The sequence below is a fragment of the Hydractinia symbiolongicarpus genome, chromosome 2 (genome assembly GCF_029227915.1).
Source record: "Hydractinia symbiolongicarpus strain clone_291-10 chromosome 2, HSymV2.1, whole genome shotgun sequence".
Taxonomy (NCBI): domain Eukaryota; kingdom Metazoa; phylum Cnidaria; class Hydrozoa; order Anthoathecata; family Hydractiniidae; genus Hydractinia; species Hydractinia symbiolongicarpus.
In genome coordinates this window covers 23816973-23841063 of record NC_079876.1, presented here as the reverse complement: position 1 = coordinate 23841063, position 24091 = coordinate 23816973, and the positions used below count along the sequence as shown (strand labels likewise).

Here is a 24091-nt window from a genome sequence, read left to right as displayed (position 1 = left end):
TTTTTTGACATTTTTTTGGAGGGCGTCTATTCGAGGGGGCGTTTAAAAGAATGTATCAAATATGAGAGATTGTGTTTAGTTGTATTTATGAAATGTTTATATTATAATAGCACCATAAAAATTTAATTAAAAGAGCAAAACAATAACTGTTATTGATTTTATATCCTTTTACTATCGCTTCGAATACACGCCCCCTTATGAGGGAGGGGCGTCTATTGGAGGGGGGGGGGTTATTTTAAGAATGACTTAAAAAGGAGAGCGTCTATTCGAGGGGGGCGTTTATTAGAAGGGGGGTGTTTATTCGAAGCATTACGGTATGCAGCTATGAATTTTTAAAAAAATTCTGTAATAGACAGCGGTAGTTTTTTCGCGGATGAAATGGTCATTATTGTCAGTAGTTTACTTTACTTTAAATTTGACCTTTATTGCATGTTTTTTGATATTGTTATCATTTTGATTAAAAGTATTTAAAATTTAAACTTAATTTTAACATAAGTTCTACATATTCTTTTTTAACAGATGTCAGTTTTAAAATAGGTTTTAAAAAAAATCATTTTCGCTTTCCAATCGCGAAATTTATTTCCGCAAGAATTTTTATTTTCTCAAATGTTCTTACTCATGAGAAATGACTCGCAAACTGAAAATTGAACACTAACTCAATTTTAGACTAAAAACCTAACAAGCCCTGCAAAGGGTAAATCTTTTATTTGGTTTAAATATTTCGTTCCGTGAAAATTGTTTTTTTAGGAGAATAAAGTATTTTGAACTGGTCACAAAAACCCAAACTGGGTCATTTTTAATATGCTGGTAATCAAAATTTTAAAATCAGTTTGTCTAAGATTTGTGCATGATTGGGTACAAAACATCAACGTTTATCAAAACATGTTGAAACAAGTATTAGAAAAAGTACCTTCATTTAGAAGAGAAAAGGTAAAAAAGAGACCTTCGAAGACTTTCGTTATCTCATACAAAGTTCTTATCGATCATATTGCTTTTTTTAGAAGAATTTGGATTGGTTATTCCTACAAATCAGGCTTTGTGATTGGTTTAATACGCGCGAGCAGAGAAATAAAAGTCGTTAAAAATATATCGCATTTGTTGTTTATAGCTTGAAGATTTTGTGTGTGGTTAGCACGACTTCTTTTTCGCACACAACAGGCAGACTGAATTTGAGTATTATTAACGTAGAGATAGCGTGATATCAAAGTTTTTCAATTGTGTTTTTTTTCTATGAAATAAATATTTGTAAGTGTTTCGCCATACTTCTTCATTAATTTTATATGTTATTAAACACTTTCATTAAGAGGTATATCTTCGAAATTTTAAATAAAATAAATGCTTAGGTTTGAACCTAAAACAAACACTGTAAAATTTACATAGGTTTAGCAAAAAAATTAAAAATAAATAGCAGAAGAGAGAGCAAAGAAAAAGAAATTTGTAGGACAATTATTCACATGAAGTTATATTTTATTCAGTAGTTCCTCGCAGAAAATATGGTTTAAATATTTTAATGCGTGAAAACAAGTACTTCCCTTTACACATTAAAAATAAGTTGCTATGGAATTCAATCATGGAAACGATGAATTGCGTATTAAATATTCTTAGAATCATTCTTGAGAAAGTCACGTATAGTACATTCGTGTCGTATTTAAGTTTTTTTTATTCTTAATGACACACATACATATTCCGACAACTTCACACGCTATGATACATTTCATTTATCTAACCTTGTTTCCATGACTTTTTATTCTCTTTCTGATATGTGGGTGGCTTAAAAAGAATAGCCCCTGAGATGGAGCTGGAGTTTTTTTCCCATCTGGTCAACAGAAAAAAAGAGGGCGACCGCCCATTAAATATAGAAAAGGTTCACTGTGTTTTGCATCGCAATTTCGTACTGCAGTCTAGAAATTTGAAATGTATTTTATGGGCTCAACCATCTAATTCACATAATACACGTAAAATGGTCCATAATTTTACAATCTCTCCCCTGCAACCGAGAACCTGTGACTGCACTTCTATTTTATGAAATTTCATTCAGCGATAAGATGAGAATCTTCAAAAGTTGAGAAAACTAATAAAAATTATCTTTGTTTGTATTCTAAATTTTCTTTCAATCTCTTTGTTCTTTTTTTGTTTCCTTCGTTTTCTGTTTTTATCACTGTCTCTACTATCTCGTTTTTCGTTGATTCAAAAAAATAATTTTACGTATACAGATGAATGTTCCCGTTTTCAACAAGTCGAAATCCTTGTTTTAATAATTAATTTTTCTATGTACTAGTTTCGGTGTGGCTTTATTTTATCTATATCTTTTCTCATCAATTTTTTACTGTTCATGTAAACGAATTTGATGTGGCAATATTGTTTTGTAGACTTTTAAAGTTATTAGAAAAGAACATTCGGAATGGAGTAAAAGTAATCATGAGAAAGACAAACTCTTTAAAATGGCATTCGTCATAAATGGAAATGAAATTCTATCAAAATACAAGGATGACTGCAAAAGGTTTTTAAAAGGCTCCTTGGGACTGATATTGCTTGGCGAAGCGTACATCTGCGCAGGCGCGCTTTTATTTATATATTTGGAAGAATGTCTAAATGACGGAAAAGCTGTCAAATACACAAAACAAGAAGAGTTATGTTTTGAAGCAAAAGAAAAATATAATGACACCAGCTTGTTGACTAATAATCAATCCTTCATTCGGAAGTTATTGGTTTTCTGTAACGACACAGTGGAAAGAGAGAATCCGAAATGTGATTTTTCGAACAAATATCTTTCAAAATGGTGGCTGTACACTTTTACTGTGTGTTCAACGATAGGTAATAATTCTTCTTGTTATTCGTGTTCTGTCATATCTTTTTTATATTTACATTTCTTGAGTATATTGTAATTATATTGTAAATCTCGGAAAAAAACATAAAGCAAAGGAAAACGGTTAAAGAATTTTTTTCAGCAATTAGGGTGGCGAGAAATTTTTTTCTTCTTTTTTATGTAAAGGATATTATGAACAAAAATCTATTTAATTATACGAAACAGACTGTCTGTTTTTTTGACAGACTGCCTACCAAAATTATTTTACAAAAAAAATGTTGTTTGCTTTTGATGTAAAAAATTAAACCTGCGCCACTGCCACAGTGCATTTTATTTTCCTCACTCACTTTTTGTTGTCCTTTAAAAATTTGATGTTGTGATTCCAGAAAGATTTAGAAAAATTGTTAGGTTATCTAACATGCCTGGTTTCTGAGATACACCAATACTACATAACTATGTCTTCTTTATCGCCATGCTGCATGTGTGCCCGTGCTTAAATGTTTTAATAATCCAATGGCTAATTACTAACGATTGACATGTTTGGCTTAAAATGATCCTTGAGATCAATTGAGTTGGCAATAGTTTAGAGTGGCTTTAGCTATTCTTCACATGAAGACATTGTATAACCCGCAGCAAGTTTTTAAACTCTTTTAATAAACTAATTATATTGTTCTTCCTTGAGAAAAAATATATTATTTAGAAGAATAAACATAATATAAGCCTACGCGTACAACAGAAATAGTGCGAATCTGGCTACACCTTTTTTTAAAAATCTTTTAAATTTTAGCAGAGCCTAGATGCGCTGGTTTCTTTACATTTTCAGTCTTAAATATCCTTTTTTTATCCTACCGGAAAGTGCCAGTACTCACAAAGATGTTGGCTTATAGGACTGAAAAAGCGCTACATGAAAAAGCTGCTTAGAAAGATAATTTTTGTCCTTAATTATTTATTCATAATGGAATTCAGATTGGAGCATGTTCTTATTCCAATAACACGATACCTAAGTAATTTCTTTTTTTCTTTGATTGAATATTCTCTGCGTCATTAAGTTTGACTGAATTTTTTGTAGGGTATGGCAATACTGTACCAGTTACTGACCTTGGAAAGTTTGTCACCATGCTATATGCAATACCTGGCATTGCTATCACCATCACTGGCTACACTTTCTTAGGAAGATTACTAACAAACTTAACGAGAATTTGCATTATAAGATTTGAACAGAGAATATTAAAACACAAGAAAGTTGCTTTACTTAACGTAAAGACTTTGATCTTTCTAACGTATGTGGCAATTTGCAATCTTTTGGTATTCGCCTGGATGTCGTCACTGAAGGAAACAGAAAACTTCCGATATTTTGATGCTATATATTTCGGTTTCATTACGCAAACGACAATTGGATTTGGTGATTTTTACTACCATTTCGAAATGTACTTTGACAAACCCCATTTGCTGTTTCCGAGTACTTTCTTTTTTATCATTGGACTTGGTTTAATCGCAGCTGTTATAGCCAGCATATCAGATGCTTCCTTCTCTGAAAAGTGACAGTAAATTTAATGAAAAAAACAGTGGAACTGATACGCGAATTCTCATTGTTTTCTTTCCATAAAAATTATTGAGCTTATTGAGGATATTGAACTTTTAAACTCCTTTACAATTTTCGGTTGCTGCTTTATAAATTTCTGAAAAATTAGAAAGTGTTTACTATTTCTTCTATATCTGCTTTTTTAATCAACAGCCATTTTAGGGATAATTTTTAGATAAGAGATAAATTATTTTAAGGTTTTTATCAATGTATTTAATGTCTGTTGCCCAGCTCGTTATCAGTCACCATAGCTACCAGCAAAATAATTTTTTTAATTTCCCTTCGCAGGGAGGTGTCATAATGTGACGAATGTGAGTCTCTTTTTCTCCATTTTGTAAAAAAATACAGCGATTATCAGACAACAGGCTGCTTCAAATTTAATCTTTGTATGTACGCCATATAAAATTTCAAAGACTGATAAGTACTAAAATAAGAGGAGATCCAAGATTTGATATCATTTTATCAGCTTTGTTTTTTTAAGTATTTATAATAATGAATCGTGGTGGGTGGTTGGAACAAAAAAATCTTGCTCGGTAAATTTTCTCGTTTTTTATGTTATGGTGTTATGGTGAAGTAGTCAACCGCACTTTCAACGATGTAATTTGTATATCAGAACATCTTATTAATAAGGGGATTGCCCTCCTTATCCTCCTTTCGTCACAAATCTCATCTTTAACAATGCTTATTCCAAAATATATACAAATATGATGTTTTTTATTTACTGTGACTTCTTTGAAAATACAGTAGACGTCCGTTAAGTCGAACACGCAAGGGACTAAATTATTTGTTCGAATTGACGAATGTTCCGATTATCAAAAAAAAACAAGAATTTTAATAAACGTTTAAAGGAGAGGCGAACAAGAAACTATTTTGTGGCACCCAGAAAATAAATTTTAAGCGAGAGAAAAATATATATAGATTTCTAAATCTTAAAATCTGCTAAGATAACTACTATAATACCAAATAAAAAACAATATTTCACGACTAACTACCTATATATCTTTCTAACAATATTTTTATAGAAATTCCATGGTTGCATGGGGTGAAAATAAGTAGGTTTTAAATGTACTTTTTAGTAAACATCAAAAATGACATCTTTTACTTGAGATAACCATGAATATTTTACGTACTATAGTAGTAACAGCTTTTTATAACCTTCGTTTAAATTTCTTTGAACTAAAGAAATACCTGTCATAACCAACAACAATATTATTTCATGTTTTGAGTCCCTTTTCCACAACATACTACCAACTTCGAACGATAAAGCTTGTTACCATGAGATGGCGCCAAATTTAAATAAATATACAGACCGGAAACCTTCAATAACAAATCGAACGTGCAATATGGTAGCTTCATCTTTCTTCCTTGGTTTTTTACTTTCTTTATCTTTATGCACTATTTTATTGACCAGTTAAGTAGTACAAAATAATAAAAATATGTTCTTTACGTGTTATTCAACATTTTTGCCATTTTGATCTTCAACTTTGTGTGCATTGACCCCGCGACCGTCACAAGAAAAAGAAATATATCCCATTGCTTTTTAATTTAGCCACCCATTTGACAAGTGCGTAAAAATACTCAATTATAAATAATTCAGCACTCACAAAAATGTAAACAAAATGATGTATGGTTTATAGTTATAGTTGATGGAGCAAGTGAGCAAGCCAATCAGTCTGGTCTTTAAAATCAACACTTATCATAAAATTTTATTCAGCAGCCGTGCCGCACCACAGTTCGCCTCTCCTTTAAAGGTTTTATGCTAACAAGCATAATGTAGCCTTGGGGCAAAAAAATTGTTTGAACTAGCGAAATGTTTGAATTAGCGGAGTTCGAATTAAGCAGCTAAAAATGTAAGACTTTGACATTTACGAAAAAAAATTTGAAATCCCATTTCGGAAAATTGCCATAGCAATTGATTGCTAAATGTGGTCCCAGAAAAAAGACCCTGATTTTTTAGCATTGCTTTCACTCGCCTTTCGTATTATTGTTCTAAAAGGTAATAGGGTAGTAACATAGAAATCGATTAGCAAACAAAATTCACGTGCAAACTAACCCAATTAATTCATATTTGTCAACAACAGCGATACGCGAAGTTTTAAAAACATGATGACTATGTATGTAGGTATATTTTGCACAAAAAAGGTATAGCTAAAGTTACCATAGACTTATATAATCTACGTCACATTATACTACATATATCTTTTATAGTAATACGGAGCTTCCGTAAGTCTGTGTGTGTAACTTTTGCAAAGTCGATTATATTTATTTAATTTAATTTTCTTCAAAAACGTTTTCTAAACCTAGGTCCCCAAATCCGTTACGGAATAAACGGGTTGATGACGTCATTAAAAACATATTTAAAACACAAGATTTCCGTAACCGTTTGTCAAAAGTGCATGATCCTACACATTTTCTTGATCAGTGTTCAAGATCTATACGATACACTCAATCATAGTGCTGTGTTTTTCCTGCCGCGCAGAAATAGAGGTAACTTTTACGCTTAGTTTGTTTACATTTTTACCTCGCATCGGGCATTACGTAATCACTTAGATGCGTGCGCAAGTAAAAGGCGGCGGGTATACGTAATTTGGCAAGTCCTTGCTGTCGTCAGCAAAATCTTTTAACCGTTATATCTCCTTGGGCTTTCGTCGAAAACATATGATCTTGTACATTATTTTGAACAGCGTTTTAACCTTTACACATCAAAGGTAATGTATAAACTAAACTTCGCTACTTTTTTGTATCTGCACTGCTGACGTCAGCAAAAAAATCAAAACAAACTATCTTTCTATCGTCCTTCTGCCTAATAGAATTTTTCCACGGACCATATCGACTAGTACATATATAATATTTGAAACATATACAATACTACGGATCTATTGCAACTTTCCTTAAAAGCCAGGTGACTCGCAGAACACGAAAGTAGTCTTTCTTATCATCGAGCACCTGTTATCAATAAAGCGATATGTTTCGCTTTCCAATTCAAATAAAAGTAGATTTTTCGCTTTACTTCGAAATATGTTCTCCAAAGCAAATACAAAATTTGAATTCTTAATTTTCTTAAAGCATTTCCAAATGTGTGGACGAAATGGAAAATTGACTGTTTTTAGTTTTCCTAATTGGTGGAAAGTATTGACCTGAAGTTCTTGTTGTGTATATGTTTGAGAAATGTGAAAGGTGTTTGAAAATACTTAAGGTGTGTTGTTATTTCTTGCTTTGCACACGAAACAAAGCGTTTGAAAGATATTTAGTTGAAATACATTCAGTTTGATAATTTGTTTAACTCGGTATTCACAGTTTTATAAAAGTATTAATACATTTTTGGACGTAAAATAAATTAGTGTCATCTGCAAACATAATAGAATTTTAAAAGTGCTGTCATCAGCATACTATATCGCCGGTGATAATATTTTATTAATATTTTATTTTACTTAGCTTAAGTCAATTAAATTTATTTTTAGCGTTTTAATCCAACCCCACTCGTCGACAAGGTACATTTACGGGGTTTAAAGTTTTTAACTCGCCGTAGGCAAGCCGTGTATCGGGCGAGCGAATATTTTAACGCGCCATCTGGTCTGCACATTTTTCGGTAAAGGCAAAACGTGCGCGCAGTGGCTTTTCGACGAAAAAAGGGTTCTTGAGATTTGTGCTGGTAGTGTTTCAAACAGAAAAAACAATATTACGAAGTAGGATTCATACCAAGTTTGTGGTAAGTTTATTTATAACGTTATTCTCAATATGTTATATAATACCTTATGTTTTTCTTAAGCTTTTTGAAATAATCTGGCTTCCAGTTATTTCTAAAGCCTCTTGATTCTGCTAATAGCTAGCTATATATAACTTACTGCTAAAAATATTTACTGCTAGAAACATCAGTAAAGTTTACTGTACATATGACTATATATATACATATAAATAACTCAATTCTAATTATGGCAGGTAGCTATATAATTTACTAGCTAGCTAGCTATATATGTATCTCAATATATAGTATAGTATTTTTAACACTAAAAAGCTGTCACAGCCTTCCTTATTTATATAATTATTTCTACATCAGAAGATTTTGTTAGCACAAGTAATATAAAGTTGAAAGTTTGAAACTTAACTCTTCAGGCACACTAGAAGAAAACTTTCACGATTAGGAATTGTTTTAGTTTTTTATCCACATTAAATAGTATATAGCTATACGTATAAATATTGTAAAGCAATTCCTGCAACAGCAGTAAAAATCAAATTAAAGAAAGTCGCTCAAATGCAATTCTTAATTATGAAAGCTGTGTAATAATAAAAATAATTTTTTGCAATATATATAAGCCTCAATGAACGTAGTGTATATTTAACAATTTATATAAAGTTCAATTTTTAGAGTTTCATGTCAAATATTTATATATTTAGTTCTCTTTTCAGTGCGTCACAATACTTTAAAATTGTTAGTACTTTTTCATATTTAATGCATTCTTCTTCGTTTTTTGGTTTTAACGTTAACGCAGTAGCACTTTTAATACAGTTTATTTCTAAAGTTTTTAACTCTGTTCTTTTTTTTTCCTCTATAAGTTTAAGCTTAACTTCTACTTCTGCCACAACAAGACCATATTCACACTTCGTGTTATCACTTCTACTTGCCTTTATTTGCTTTCTCAATTTGTCATATTTCCACACAAGAGGAATATCGCCAATAACTGTTTTTAGCATTAAAGATGTTTTTGACAATTTTGAGGTGGATGAATTAAAAACAAATTTTGGTGGTTGAAATATTAAGCCAGTAATGCTATCTTTCTTTGAATCTTTACCTGGTTCTGTTGTGTTAGCTGGTAAAACTTGTGGAGATAATGGTAATTGTTGGATAATACTTTTTTTGGTGTGGATGATTGTTATGGTGGAAACAGGGGCAGATGTGTTTGGTGGGTATCTGAAACTTTTTGAATTGTTGAAGTAGCTATGTTGGTGTCGTCAGCATAATTTTCATATATCTTGAGGGATTTTATTGTTACAATTTCGCTGTCTACAGTAACCTTCAACACAGGTACTTTGTGAATATTCATTAAACATTTTTCCCACAATCTAAAAGCACAACATTTTTATATTATATTCAGTTTTTCATAAGGTCTTCCTGTTTAGTTGTTGTTGTGTTTTTTTTATTCAATTTTGGTCAGGGACTGTCTCGAATTATTTGTATGCAATACACACAACTTGTGTAATAAACTTTGTTTGTTTGATAAAATCAACACTACACTTTCTTGACAAACAGTGCATAGTAATTGAAACAACAATTCATTGGTGACACTTAAATTGTTGAATTACAGGACTGATTATCTCTTATAATAATACAGAGAGTGTGTCTGTGACAGGCAAAATTAATGTGTTCATTTTTCTTTGATGTGACCGAAAAAACTTCTCAAATTTTAAATTTTCAGACGTTACGGCGTAACGTCAATATTACTACTTTAACGTCAATTTCTTACTTTAAATTAAAGTTATTAATTATTATTTTTCCATGGACCTTATTAACTAGTATATATATTAACTAATGAAGTAACTTATAGTAAATAGACAATACCGTTGAAGGTTCTGTTCTTCTTTTTGCAGAGTTGACGATCGGTAGTGGTGCAGTTGCAGCATACTGTCATCTGGTTGATCCTGTACATTCTTAAAAAAGATGCCTTCCCTTGTTTCTTGCCACCACTTATGGGTATCCAACAAGAAGTCTGCTATTCTTTTCAAGTAGCATTCGTGATCTCTTGGATATTTCTCTATCCAGTGGAATGGTATCAATGTTCCTATGAATTTAATGGAAGCAATTGCACAAACTCTTTAGTAAGTAGACACTGGAGTCAACTTAAATTTCCACCTACATGATGTTTCAAAATAGAATTAGAATAAGGAGGAATGATTTGTTCTGAATGGACATTAAATTGATGTGATTTGTTCCAAAACTACAGAAATATGTTAGTGGAAATTTGGCTCAAGACCAACATCTAAATTTAAAAAAAATTGACCAAAGTTTTTATTTATCTGAGAATACATTTGATCTTACATGTGCATACAAACAGCTAAATGACTGAATCAAATGAATTATTTTTTTATTTACCTGTTAATGTTTTCTTTATTGTTTGATAAAGAGATTCAAACATGTTATCATGGTGATCTTCTGGTATATTACCTTCTCCTAGTTTTGCCGATGCTTGTACTCTAATTAGAGCATTACAAATTACGTTTTCTGTGTGGTTGTTTGACGTAAGTTTGGTCATGGTTTTTATAGGATTAAAAAAAGCTTCCTCCTTTTCTGTGTTAGCTGTGCGACCAGAAACAATGCGCAATTGTGTACTTGAATGCCTTATCAGTGAATGATAATAGACACCAAAGAATTTTCTAGATGTTAGGGATTTCAGTTTTCCATGTAGATTGATTTTTATTATCATTGCATGCACATGTGTTGCATTTACTAACCGCAAGATGTTTTGAACGTTTCTTTTACTGTCTGGCAGGTACAACAGTTCCATAATTTCACAAAGTGACTGGAGCAATGTCAGGGTTCCCACAGACCCTGGAAAACCTGGAAAACCTGGAAAATATACCACTTTTTGAAAAACTCAGGGAAAACCTGGAAACGCACCTGGAAAAAATTTTGACCCAGGGAAAATATATGGCATTTGCAAGAGACTCAGGGAAAAAAAATTTTGGTAGCAAGTTGAACTGAAGTTGTGTTACTATAATTTCATTGTTAGCTTTTCAGCATGATTAATGGTAGCCATAGTGTTCAACCAAACAGATTTATGCAACTTTTAATTTTGTTTATATAGATACAGCATCTCTTTTCTTCTGGCGACACTCTTTATAATATAAACAAATTGTTAATGTAGTTTTTTATTCTGTAGCTTGCATGTGATTTTAAAAAGTGATAAAAGTTTAGCGATTGGTACTTGTGTAATGCAGTTTGTTGTAATCTATGGTGTTCTGTTCTTATTTTTTGTAAGTTTTTAGTTCTGTTGTTTTCTAGTGTATTAAAATAAAATATGAAAGATCAAACCTATTTCTCAAAGGATTGGCTGGATGATCCAGACTTTAAGGAGTGGATTGTAAAAACCAAAGATAACACAGAGGCTCGATGTAAAGTTTGTCATAAGACGATCAAGTTGTCAAATATGGGTCGTCAAGCCTTAGTTAGTCATACAAGTGGTAAAACTCATAAAATGCATGTAGACCGAAGGCAAATGTTCTTTAAAGCAAAAACTATTAGTAATAGAAGCGAACAGCCTATTAGTATTGAAGAGCCAAGTACATCTAGTGATTCTACCTCTACATCTAGTGGTTCTACATCTAGTCAAATTCAGTCAGTTCATAAGACTAAAGCCACAGAAGAAACTTCACTTGAGTTGCTATTAAAAGACAGTCAAAAAGCAGAAATCTGAAATAATTTGGGCCTTTAACGGCTTTTCTAACAATTCTTGTACTAACCTTGGTCAAACATTTAGATGCATGTTCCCAGACAGCAAAATTGCTCAGTCATTTGAACTTGGGCCTACCAAAGTCCATTATATCATCAACTTTGGAATTGCCCCATACTTTAGAGACATCTTGTATGATTCATTGAAAAAAGTTGAATGTTATGTTGTCTCTTTTGACGAAAGTTTGAATACTGTAACTCAGAACTGTGAAATGGATGTACTAGTAAGATTTTTTGACCCTGTTGATGACAAAGTTAAAATCTGTTACTTAGACTCAAGCTTTCTTGGACATAGTGCTCACCAAGATTTGTTCAGCCATTTCACGAAGACGCTTGGGAAATTAGATCCAAACAAAATGTTTCAAGTATCCATGGATGGACCTAGCGTTAACTTCAAATTTTTGGAAAAAGTCCAGAAAGACCGTCTTGACAATGAACAACATCAACTCATTGACATAGGTAGCTGTGGTCTTCACACTATTCATGGTGCTTTCAAAAATGCTGCAGTTTCTACTGAATGGAACATTAAGAAAATACTCCATGGTTCTTACCAAATATTGCACGACACACCAGCCAGAAGAGATGATTATGAAAGTGTGACATCATCTAATGTTTATCCGCTAAATTTTTGTGCTACACGGTATAGTAAGCTACTCTCTTGGTGGTAGAAAGACAAAGTGTGTCATTTTTAATTCATGTGCATTAATAATAAATTATAATGGTCACCTGAATTTAAATTGCAGTATGTGGTATTAGAAAAAAGCTAATTTATTGAGAAATATGTAAATTGTACTGTAATATGTCTATATGTTGAAAAGTTTAGTAGTAATGTAGGTTATATGTTTTCATTTTCAGGTGGGTGGAAGACAAAGTTGTAGCAGAGCGTCTCATTGAAATTTGGGAAAATATTGTGAAAATCGTAAAGTTTTGGGAAGGTCTTCCGAAATCAAAACGACCTGCTTCTAAGAGCTATGGTTATGTGAAAGATGCTGCTAAAGACCTGCTCACACCTGCGAAATTGAAGTTTTTCAGTTTCCTAGCTGGAATTTTGCAACCATTTTTGGTAATGTACCAAACGGACAAACCAATGGTTCCTTATATGTATCAAGACTTGACCAAGCTTTTAAAGAATTTAATGAGATTGATTGTTAAGCCTGATGTGTTAACAAAATGTGAATCAATAAGTGATTTAAAAGCTGTCAATTTGAATGATAATTCAGTGCTTATGAAACCAAAGAATTATAATTTAGGCTTTGCTACTAGATTTGAAATAAACGAATTAAAAAGAAAAGATCTAATAACTAATGCACAGGTGGCTAAGTTCTTTACTGATGCTGTTATATTTGTTAGATCTATTGTTGAGAAGTTATTCGACAAGAGTCCGTTGTCAAAAAATGTTGTTAAAAATTCCACTATATTTGATCCCAAGGTAATGGTTACTGAAAGCTCCTCTGTTTTGCAAACCAAACTGAGAAGCATGTTAACATATCTGGTGAAGCTTAGAGTTTTAACATCTTTTCAATGTGACAAAATCACTGAAGAATTTAATGAGTTTTCCGATCACAATTTGAAACTTCACATTGATAAATTTCAGAGTTTTGATAGGTTTCAAGAAGACTTAGATGAATTTTATTTTGGTGATGTTGGCGTAAAAAGTTTCAAGGAACTTTCTTTTTTTATCAAATTAGTCTTAACATTAAGTCACGGTCAAGCGTCAGTTGAAAGAAGTTTTAGTATTAACAACTCTGTCCTCAGACAAAACATGAAAGAAGAATCTATCGTAGCTAAAAAGGTTGTGAGTGATCATATGATTGCTAATGGTTTAAAACCTGATAGTATTCAGGTAACTAACAAGCTGCTTCAATCTGTAGCTTCTGCAAGACAAAAGTATGAAGACAGTTTAGAACTACAGAGACAGAAAAAACGCAATGAAAGAGATGAGAATCAAAAGCGCATATTAAATGATGAAATAAGAGACACAAAAGCTAAACGTGATGATTTGCAGAAGACATGTGAAGCATTAGACAAAGAATTCGTTTCATCAGTAGAGAAAGCTGAAAAAGATAAAGATAACGTTGTGTCACTTGTAACCAAGGCAAATGCATTGAAAAGAAGAAGTGTTGAGTTGAAAACTCAAGTAAAAAGCTTAGATGAAGCACTCTTGGTTTTAGAGGAGAAGAGGAGGAAAGTTTGTAAATAAAAACGACTAAACAACTGGCTGTTTCTATTTTGTTTGTTTTTGTGTTGGACTGATTTTGTCTTCTGGATAGATCTTTAGTTTTTGTTTGACTGTAACCCATTTCGTTTTGTTTTATTTTGGACTGAAGTCAAACTTCTCAAGATACGTTTTTAACCAGCACCATTTACCTTATTAGATGGGCCTGGCTACCCACTAACCTGTCTTAAGTCAATGTTCCACTTTCTGGGCTTGAAACTGTTCTGCAGTAGTTAACTTCAGACTAATATCAAGCTAAATGGAATAACAGTTTCTGGCAGTTAGCAGTGTTCAGAAGTACATAAATCTTCTTTTGCTGAAGTTTACATACACACCTGTATTCAAATGCTGGATAATATACACCCAAATGTTTCAATTTCAGTTTCAATTTCTCCCACTGTCTAATATTTATGTTTCTATTTAATGACCCTAGTTTTTTAGACGCTATTTAGTAATATCTAATGCCTGCTGTTTTTTACTTGGGGAACCAGGAATTGAACTTAGTATGCTTAATGTTTATTACCTTGGAGACCCAGGGAAAACAATATGTTTTTTTATGTGACCCAGGGAAAATAATATACTTTTCAAGGGTCATGTCCAGGGAATTTTATATGCTTTTCTTGAAAGCTCAGGGAAAAGTTTTAGAAAATTTCTGTGGGAACCCTGAATGTTGATGTGAAATGTCCTATAAAGGATTAATCATTTTTAAAGCTAAAAAAGTACAATTGTCAAAATATGAATACTATAAAGAGTTTTGGGAGTTATTCTGTTTCTAAAATTTTTGAGATTTTAATAATTTTTGCCAATAACTGAAGGATATTTAAGATAGAAAAAATTTGAAACGAGATCGATATTTACCCTTCAAATTATCCAATGCCCAGTTCGTAACAATTAGCAAACTTTTAAGATAGTCTGAAGAATTTTTTAGCTTCTTTGTTGTTAAATGAAGCATCAATCACTGCTAGTAATTTTGCCTTTTTTTCCTGTACATGATGCGGTAGCTCACAGTAGATGTTTTTTATGTGATTTGATACATCATGTAGGGGCTCATTGTTCAACACTTCATATTTCTCTAAGTTAAGTTCTGACAACGAGCAATTGTGTTTGCCAAACACCAATGCCGGAAGTCGTTGAATGCCATGCATTTCTGCTTGCAACAAATGGCTTAATTCTTTTGCAGGAAGATCACAAGAAAATTTTACATTGCGTTGGTGAAGTTCATTTATCAATTCATGTTTCTTCAATCCGTCATAAAGTTTTACGGCACCATTATTTAATTTATCTGCAGAAGAAACAGATTTTAATACGTGGCTGATGCAATCTTGTAGAGAAAGATGCTTTAAAGGGAAACTAAGGTCAAAAAAAAATGTTATTAAAAAAAAATTAAGAACGTTGTATAACATCTAAATAAACTATTGAAAAAAAAATTTACTCTTAATTTTCATTATTTAGGCTGTTTTAGCCCATTAAAGTTCTAAGGTTTTCTGAAATTAACCGTGTACTCCATTCACGGTTCCTCGTGAACCATACAAAATTATGACGTATGAGCCGCGAGACTCAAAATCACTTAGTCATGGATAGCAGCGAAAAAAGTAGTTGTGCTAGTGAACATAGCGAAGTATATAGTTCTGAAACAGATGAAAGTATTTGCAAAGGGTGTTATGATAACGAACCTGAATATACTGAAAGTCAGTTGAAAAACATTTGTTCATCAAAAACTGCGAATGATATTTCAGACGACGACGAAGATGAGGATTTAGACTCAAGCAGGTTAGAAAACTTACATTGGTGTAAGTGTAAAAAATGTGATATACACGAGTTAATGACTGTTGAAGAATGCAAGTGTTGTTTGGAGTTTACAACTTTACTGGGAGAAAAGCTGGAAGAGAATACATGTATTACCTTGCATAAAGATTTTAATATTCTTTGTTTAAATCGCACCGTATTAGAGACAGCAAGCATTAGACATCGCAGATATCAAAATAATTTCAAGGATATAAAATCTTTTCAAAACAAGTAAGCTTATTATTCTACCTTTCAAAACAAATATAAAATATTACTTCATATGCGAAAAAAAAAATGCGTTCTTTATCTACATAAAAGTTCGTTTACTGAATGTGAGTCAAAGAATATTTATATACATTGATAACAAAAATAACATATGATAATAAAAAGTAATACTAGTAATAATATTCGTGCGTTTTTCCAAATTTTATTAAGAATTTTTCATGGAAATTTTTATAAAATTTCCACTTATTTTCACTACTTAAAAAAAATTACGAAACACATTTATATTTTAATTACAATATAGAAACCAGGCTATCTAATTAAACATGTTCGCTAAAAGAGTTGTACCAGAAAAGGTTGAAATTAAAAAACATGATTTTTGTAACTCACATGTAGGCATTCTTACTGCATTTTTCTTTTTAAAGATGAATCACGTTTTAATACGGTAGTGCCATCCATGTTAATAAATTCGTAAGTTTTGTGTTTAAAAATAGTTGGAACTGCTCCACAAAGTAGCTCTTTCCGTTTCGATGGTATCCCCGTTAGACGTCCTTTTAAATCATCTTTTATGCAGTCAGGATGGAAGTGGTCTTCACATACAACTTTATTTTTCCCAAATGGAAATGTTTCTACATTCAATCCAGTACCAATATTATGCAACCATTGTGCTGCGCGAAGTTTCTCAGTTGTATTCACTGGCTTTGGGATCATGAAAAAACTTTTTTTAGCAGTTACTCTCCCAGTGGTTTGCGAACATCCATATGCCAGGCAACTTGGCATTTTGAGTAGTAAAGACAAAATGTACAATTATAGTTAAGAAGTAAAATTCATCTTTTATGTCTTCATACATCAAATCAGGCGAACCTTATAGTATGGTTTCACTTACTCACTCGCGGATCATACGTCATTGCTCTCCATCGTAGAGTTTTTTTATGTACTCTAACGGAGATGTAATTAATAACCTTTTTACTCTAAAATCCTCATAAAAATACATTTTTTTTGAAAAAAAATTTAAGGTATCTTTTTTAAATAGTATAATAAACGTTTTTATGAAAAAAAAAATTTTGACCTTAGTTTCCCTTTAAATTGAAGGTATGTACGAGACTAGCAACACAATATGCATGCACTGGACACAAGAAGCAAAAGTAATTTTACCTTTCTGCTGACCTGATTCAAATGAAGCTGCAGGACTATCACCCTTAAAGAAACGCATAACATCGATAATGTCATATCCAATGCTTTCTTCCATGGCCATGATGTCCTTAATACGTTCATTCAAATATAGAAGTTGTTGATCTGTGGAAGGGCATCTTGCCAAGAGGTAAAGCTCCGGTTTTTCCACAATGGCTTGTACATTTATTCTTATATTGGTATTTAAATAATATTCTTCGTCGGTTAGGAACAAAGCAGGATCGTACATGCATGACACAAGCATTAAAAGGTGACTATGACTAGCAATCGAGGATCCATCATGCCAAAATGTTAAGTGACGTCGTCTTTCAAAACATTTCAAAGAATGTTTTAATTTCTCAAAACAGCTTTCAGAATTGTATTCTCTAATTCTTTTTAAATGTTTTATAACGTCATCTTTCGACATGTTGTCGTAATCAGCATCTGACCTAATAACAAAAAAAATGTTTGTTAAGATCTTTGAAATTTTTTAGACTTATCAATAGGTTAACCTTAACATTCATTATTTCTCCTGAAAGATAAAACAAATTGTGCAAGCTAGCCACTAGCCCAAAATTATTGAAAATAAAGGACTACTAAAAGGATCAAACAGTAAGATAATAACCTAAATCTCATGAAGGGTAGATGTTTTTGTGGCATGTCGTCCCGTATTTTCTTTAGTGACATTTTTCGTCCACTCACTTGCACTGTTTCCTCCATAATTTTGTTTTCTTTTAGAACCACCCTGGTGAAATTTTGTGGAATTAGAAGTTTACCAAGTGAGTATTCTCCATTCAAAATTTTCCCTTTTAATGTCTCATTTACTTTGTCATTCGTTGCATTCACTGGTAGGGAAATATCCTTAAAGTTGTTGATGTTGAGTCTAAATATGTAAAGTCTTGTAAAAAAATTGTACAATTAATATGTCTCTCACGAAACTGCTTTAAACATCAAGATAAATGAAGTTTGTTTCATATATACCTGCGTTTTTTTCGCCTTACTCTAGTAAAACTGTCGTCTAGATCATTTGATGTGTCGCAGCATTTATATCTTGCTAAATCGCACCCGCTAAACGATAGGAGTTTTTTCATGACCTGTCCATGATTTCTTGGCAGTGACCCTAAATAGCATATAAATATTAAAGTCGTTGATAATAAATAAATTATTACATGCCTTAATAATTTTGAATTTCGTATGTCAAAAAGACATGATTTTTGCTAGCGCTGGAAATAAATTGTTAACAACATTTTGCCAAGTATACTGACCGTTCATATTTCTTAGTTTATGTCGCCTTGCTAGGTCGGCAAAGTTAATTTTGTGTCCGTCTGCATAGCCCTGGACTTCCTCCAGACACTCTTTTTTGTTCCACTGGAAGTTTTCCACTGGTCCAGTATGATCGTATGGTCGTTTTAAGCCCTACAAAAAGCGTACATTACCCATATATAAAATGCTATTTTATGATTGTATACAATTAGTTTAGAACATTATTTACCTGAGTTTTTTTTGCGACATTTTCATTTGTGCGATTTATAGCATCAACCTTATTTTCAAAGCTTGAATGTAAACGCAGTTTGTTTTTGTGTCTTAGGGAGACAGGGACTCCATAGGCGCTATAAAAAATATTGCAATTAAATTAACGCACATTCGACAGTTTTTATGATATCAACATTCTTATTAGAATTACTGCAAAGTACTGAAATGTTAAAAATTTAAACAGCAAATTATAAGTTAAGGTCGTTAATTCTTGTGTGTTTACTGTTTTAGATGTCGAAATTTGTTTACTTATATAATCTGGTTACCGTTCAACTGCTGTTTCTGACCATTGATTCTCAATATCTTTTTTAACGGTGCGCAAAAGATCACGTTTTTCGTTTTCGTCTTTCTCCAGTACCAACGTTTTAAACTGGGATGTAAATGACGCATTGTACTTAGATGCAAACTCGTCATCAAGTACGCATACTGCATTGTCAAGTCGATTCTATATATACGTTAAAAAATACTTTTTATATGTATGTAGCCTAATTTATTTTATTGTATTATTTAAATTTAATGATAAAACAACAAACCTTAATTTCTTTTTTCCGGAACAAACCACATTTTTCGGCTTTAATTTTTAACGACGCCTTTTTAACGGGAAATAACGTCAGCTGCTGTAGGTGCTGTTCCTGACAACCAAAGCAGTTTTGGAAAGTGTGTTTTTTCTTTTTCTCTGGTGTTAAATTGAACCAAGCTTGCAGAGAAAAAAATTCTAATAACTGGTCTCTCAAGGTCGTGTTACGTTTTGCTAATCCGCGGACATTTTCGACTATTTTTGGAAAATTGCGTATAAAGGTCTTGTAGTCGACAGAGTTAACAATGTCACCATATTTCTGCTTTAATTCCCTGTACCTGTAGTTATAAACACGACCATTAAATACTTTTTTATTTTCGCTCTGCATTTGTTGTAGTGGTGTATCTGTTGTCAAAATGACGTACGATCCTATTTTCACAAAACCACAACTAAGCGGATCAATAATCGACATTTTCGCTACATTTACAATACCGCCACTAAAATTTCTGCTCTTCCTTCCCGCCTTGAAAAAAATATCGTATTTTGCCGCCCTAGTAATACGCAAACGTGATTGGACAAAATAACAATTTCGTTCCCAAAGCATCAGAGTTATAGAGACAGGACACTGGAAACGAGGGTGTTACATAGCAGAATACATTTCGTTGCGCGTCTACTTTATTCTGTTCGTTACAACGAGCCAATCATGGACGAGTATTCCAGTGTACCAGTTACTTTGTCGCTGTATAGTTCAGACCCGGGGAAAAACAACAACAAACGAAAAAAAATAAAATAAGCAACAGAAATTTAATGATATTAATATGCCAAATGTGCCAAATAATAATATACCTGATAGCTTTTTTTTTTAAATTAGTGTTTTTGTGCTATTAGATCTTTTCATAATTCTTGGATGAGCCATAAGAAAAAAAAGTAACAAAATATAAAACAGCTGGCTAGCTATACAAGAAAATAAATTTGACATTGATGTATTTCCTAGTAGAATATGATAAACAAAAGTATGGTTTCTAAAAATAACCATAACTAATAAAATAATTGAAATTAAAAAGAAAATTTAACAATAAATATGCTTTGCTCTACCATTGAGCTACCCTTTTTTTAAAGGAACTGGATTTGAACCAGTATCAAGCATGTGAATTACATTTACAAAACAAAGTAAAGAATATTAAAACATCAACATCTATACATAGATTTTCTTTAAGAAACATTTCAAGCTGAAAACACATTTTTTTCAATGAGAACGATTAAAATCAGGCAGCTGTTCATATTTTTTATACTTCTTCCAGCCTAACTTATTCTTATCTGTTTTACAACTTAAAAATTCCTTATTTTATTCCAATTTATGCAATAATTTTAGGTCTTTTGTTGCTGAGGGAACTCTGTAATTGTGCTCATGAACAAGCAAGCCATAAGTTTGTGATGGGTTTATTATAGGGCAAAATTCAGACCCAGGCTGTTCCTAGTGAAAAAATAATTTGAGCTTGAGGCTGTTCTTATTTTTTTGTGTTCTTATAAAATGATGACATATTTGTTGGCAAATGAGCTGTGAAATAACTTTTTGATTCTTAAAAGTGACAGAAAACAAGTTTTAAATTTAACGTTAAATGTAAGACCCTTTTGTTATTTTAAAATCTTTCTAGTAATGAGTTTTTTTAAGAATAAACACTGGAGATTGCGTTCTGATTGGTTAAGAGTTAACATTGAAATAACACCGCTGAGAAGTAGAAACTGTTTCTAATTTACAGGAAAGTGAACAAGCAAATCTACACAACTCAGATCAATCCAGCTGAATCAATATTACAAACAAGAATTTGGTCTGGAAATTTTTAAGTTTGTAAAAGAGAAAGTGTTTCACACTTTCAATAAGAAGTGTTTTAAACGGAAAGAAGTCGCAAAAAAAAAGTGGGCATCATATAGAGGTGTCATACAGTCAGGAAAATCCTCTTAATTAAGCTGTATAGCTTAATTTGGAGATCTCCTAAATAAGCTGTATCATACAGCTTAATTAGGTGACATACATCTAAATTAGGAGGTAAAAAAAGTTTTCCCTGATTTCTCGAAAAAAGTAAATTTTAGCAGAATCACCGCTGCAGCTCTTTCATCGTCAGTTTCACCACTATATTATAAAAGAAGAACGGTATTTCCAGCACCCCGGGTTCAAAAGATATGAACTATAAACAATGGTTCATTGTTAGTGATAGTCTATTTAAGCTGTACTGCATCCTAGTTAGGATGTCACGTCTCCGGGGTGCTACGAAAAAACTAATGTACTGGAGATGTTTATATGCTGGAAATATTGGATTTATTCAGTTAGATAGATGCTAAAATTTAGTTAAATGTGTGTTTTAGATGATTAAAGTTTTGTACATCTTAAATAAGCTGTAAAACGCCTAATTAGACTGTATCATACATCCTAATTAAGCTGACATCTAAATTAAGCTGTACAGATTAATTAAGAGGATTTCCCTGACTGCCATAGGGTTTAAAATTCAACTTGCCCAGTACAATAAAAAAAAATTAAAATAGTAGCTAGGCTAGCTAGCTAAGTCTGAAATTGCTTGTTGATATGCTTCCCTCACAAAATATAAATCATTTCTCCTAGCTTGTTAGCTAGACAGAACTTACATTAATTAGATTCTGGACTAAGATTAGCTAATACTGACTATTTTTTATTGTTTTATCAGATGTATAAACAAACAAACTAGCTACAAAATGTTTTTTTTTTAATCTGTTGCCTGGGTAAGGTTTGTTAAATATGGCGGCAGGGACCTTCGCGGCACATAAAGCCTTCTCCAGAAAAATGCAGACCAGGTAATGGCGGCTACTGGAAAGTTTTGGTAAGTCGTCCACGTATTACTTCCTGAATATAAGGGAGATATAGTATTCAACATGTATTAGACCTATGTACGTTCCCAAGCCTTGTGGAGATAATGATGTGCTATTCTCCATAAAGCACAAGTGTAGTAGCCTGTAGTAGAGCGTAGTAGAATGTATTTCTCTGTAGTAAAGCGTATTTCTCTGTAGTAGAGTGTAGTAGCGTGTAGTAGCTTGTAGTAGAGTGTAGTAGCGTGTAGTAGAGCGTAGTAGAATGTATTTCTCTGTAGTAAAGCGTATTTCTCTGTAGTAGAGTGTAGTAGCCTGTAGTAGCTTGTAGTAGAGTGTAGTAGAATGTATTTCTCTGTAGTAAAGCGTATTTCTCTGTAGTAGAGTGTAGTAGCGTGTAGTAGCTTGTAGTAGAGTGTAGTAGCGTGTAGTAGAGCGTAGTAGAATGTATTTCTCTGTAGTAAAGCGTATTTCTCTGTAGTAGAGTGTAGTAGCGTGTAGTAGAGCGTAGTAGCGTGTAGTAGAGCGTAGTAGAATGTATTTCTCTGTAGTAAAGCGTATTTCTCTGTAGTAGAGTGTAGTAGCCTGTAGTAGCTTGTAGTAGAGTGTAGTAGCGTGTAGTAGAGCGTAGTAGAATGTATTTCTCTGTAGTAAAGCGTATTTCTCTGTAGTAGAGTGTAGTAGCGTGTAGTAGAGCGTAGTAGCGTGTATTAGGGCGTAGTAGAATGTATTTCTCTGTAGTTAAACGTATTTCTCTGTAGTAGAGTGTAGTAGCGTGTAGTAGAGCGTAGTAGCGTGTAGTAGAGCGTAGTAGAATGTATTTCTCTGTAGTAAAGCGTATTTCTCTGTAGCAGAGTGTAGTAGCCTGTAGTAGAGTGTAGTAGCCTGTAGTAGAGCGTAGTAGCTTGTAGTAGAGTGTAGTAGCCTGTAGTAGAGCGTAGTAGAGCGTATTTCTCTGTAGCAGAGTGTAGTAGCCTGTAGTAGTTTGTAGTAGAGTGTAGTAGCCTGTAGTAGAGCGTAGTAGAATGTATTTCTCTGTAGTAAAGCGTACTTCTCTGTAGTAGAGTGTAGTAGCCTGTAGTAGAGCGTAGTAGAGCGTATTTCTCTGTAGCAGAGTGTAGTAGCCTCTACTAGCTTGTAGTAGAGTGTAGTAGCCTGTTAAGAAGCGCAGGGGTTTACAGCAGTTAAGCTTCATACAAATAGTTTTAAAAAATATTCTAACTTTTCAGTTAAATTGAACTGGGGAAAACGGCGTTCAAGTGACTACCATCGCCATGATGGTCTCGCACTATATACAAACGAAAAATTATCTGGACATCTTCCCACAAAAGATTCTTATCAGTACATTAATTGTAGTTGGTAGATAAACAAGCCATGATGGCCGATTCGCCAGTGGTCATCATAATATCAGAGACAAAGAAACAAATTTAGCAGACACGCCTAAATATTCATTTTCAATTTCACATCTTGTGTTTTACTGCGCTTACCCAACGAGACATGATCAGTTTGTTTGAGTCTAACAGAATACATCACAAGCAATGTATGTTCCAAATACCATTAGTGAAGGCGAGTGATCAGTATTACGTAAGAGATACGGTTGTTTCCGTAAATTAGACCCTTGATAAAAATTTAGAAAAAAGCTCCTGTTTTAGAAGCAATCCATACATCTCAGATTCAGTTGTTTCGGTGGATTGGGCCATTGTTAAGCATTCAGGAAAAAGCTCCTATTTCTAGAAGCAATCCATATATCACAGATGCGGTTATTTCGGTAAATTGAGCCATTGATAAACATTCAGGAAAAAGATCCTGTTTCTAGAAGCAATCTGTACATAATAGAATTACTTGTTTTGGTGAGCTAGGCCATTGATAAAAATTCAGGAAAATGGTCATGTTTCTAGAAGCAATCTATACATAACAGGTTCAGTTGTTTTGGTGAATTGGGCCTTTCATAACCTTTTAGATAATACTTTTTGACATTC

The 24091-nt window shown here is 32.7% G+C and overlaps 2 protein-coding genes and 1 long non-coding RNA gene across 4 annotated transcripts; all 3 read left to right on the top strand.

Moving 5' to 3' along the window:
• Positions 1–1828: 1828 nt before the first annotated feature.
• LOC130627253 (two pore potassium channel protein sup-9-like) lies at positions 1829–5510 on the top strand. The gene is made up of 2 exons (XM_057441372.1): positions 1829–2814; positions 3876–5510. The coding sequence occupies exons 1-2, from the start codon at positions 2442–2444 to the stop codon at positions 4346–4348; spliced, it is 846 nt and encodes a 281-aa protein (XP_057297355.1). The 5' UTR covers positions 1829–2441; the 3' UTR covers positions 4349–5510.
• A 2443-nt stretch (positions 5511–7953) lies between these two features.
• On the top strand, positions 7954–19295 carry LOC130630267 (uncharacterized). Of its 2 annotated transcripts, XR_008982058.1 has the most exons (6): positions 7956–8097; positions 9975–10202; positions 15228–15402; positions 17147–17375; positions 17963–18003; positions 18989–19295. It is a non-coding gene; the product is annotated as an uncharacterized LOC130630267 (long non-coding RNA). The 2 variants fall into 2 exon arrangements; XR_008982059.1 differs by lacking the exon at positions 15228–15402 and having other exon boundaries at positions 7954–8097.
• On the top strand, positions 11865–14165 carry LOC130630266 (uncharacterized). Its single transcript, XM_057443693.1, has 2 exons — positions 11865–12472; positions 12688–14165. Exons 1-2 carry the CDS (start codon positions 11865–11867, stop codon positions 14030–14032), a joined length of 1953 nt encoding a protein of 650 aa, XP_057299676.1. The 3' UTR covers positions 14033–14165.
• Positions 19296–24091: the final 4796 nt, after the last annotated feature.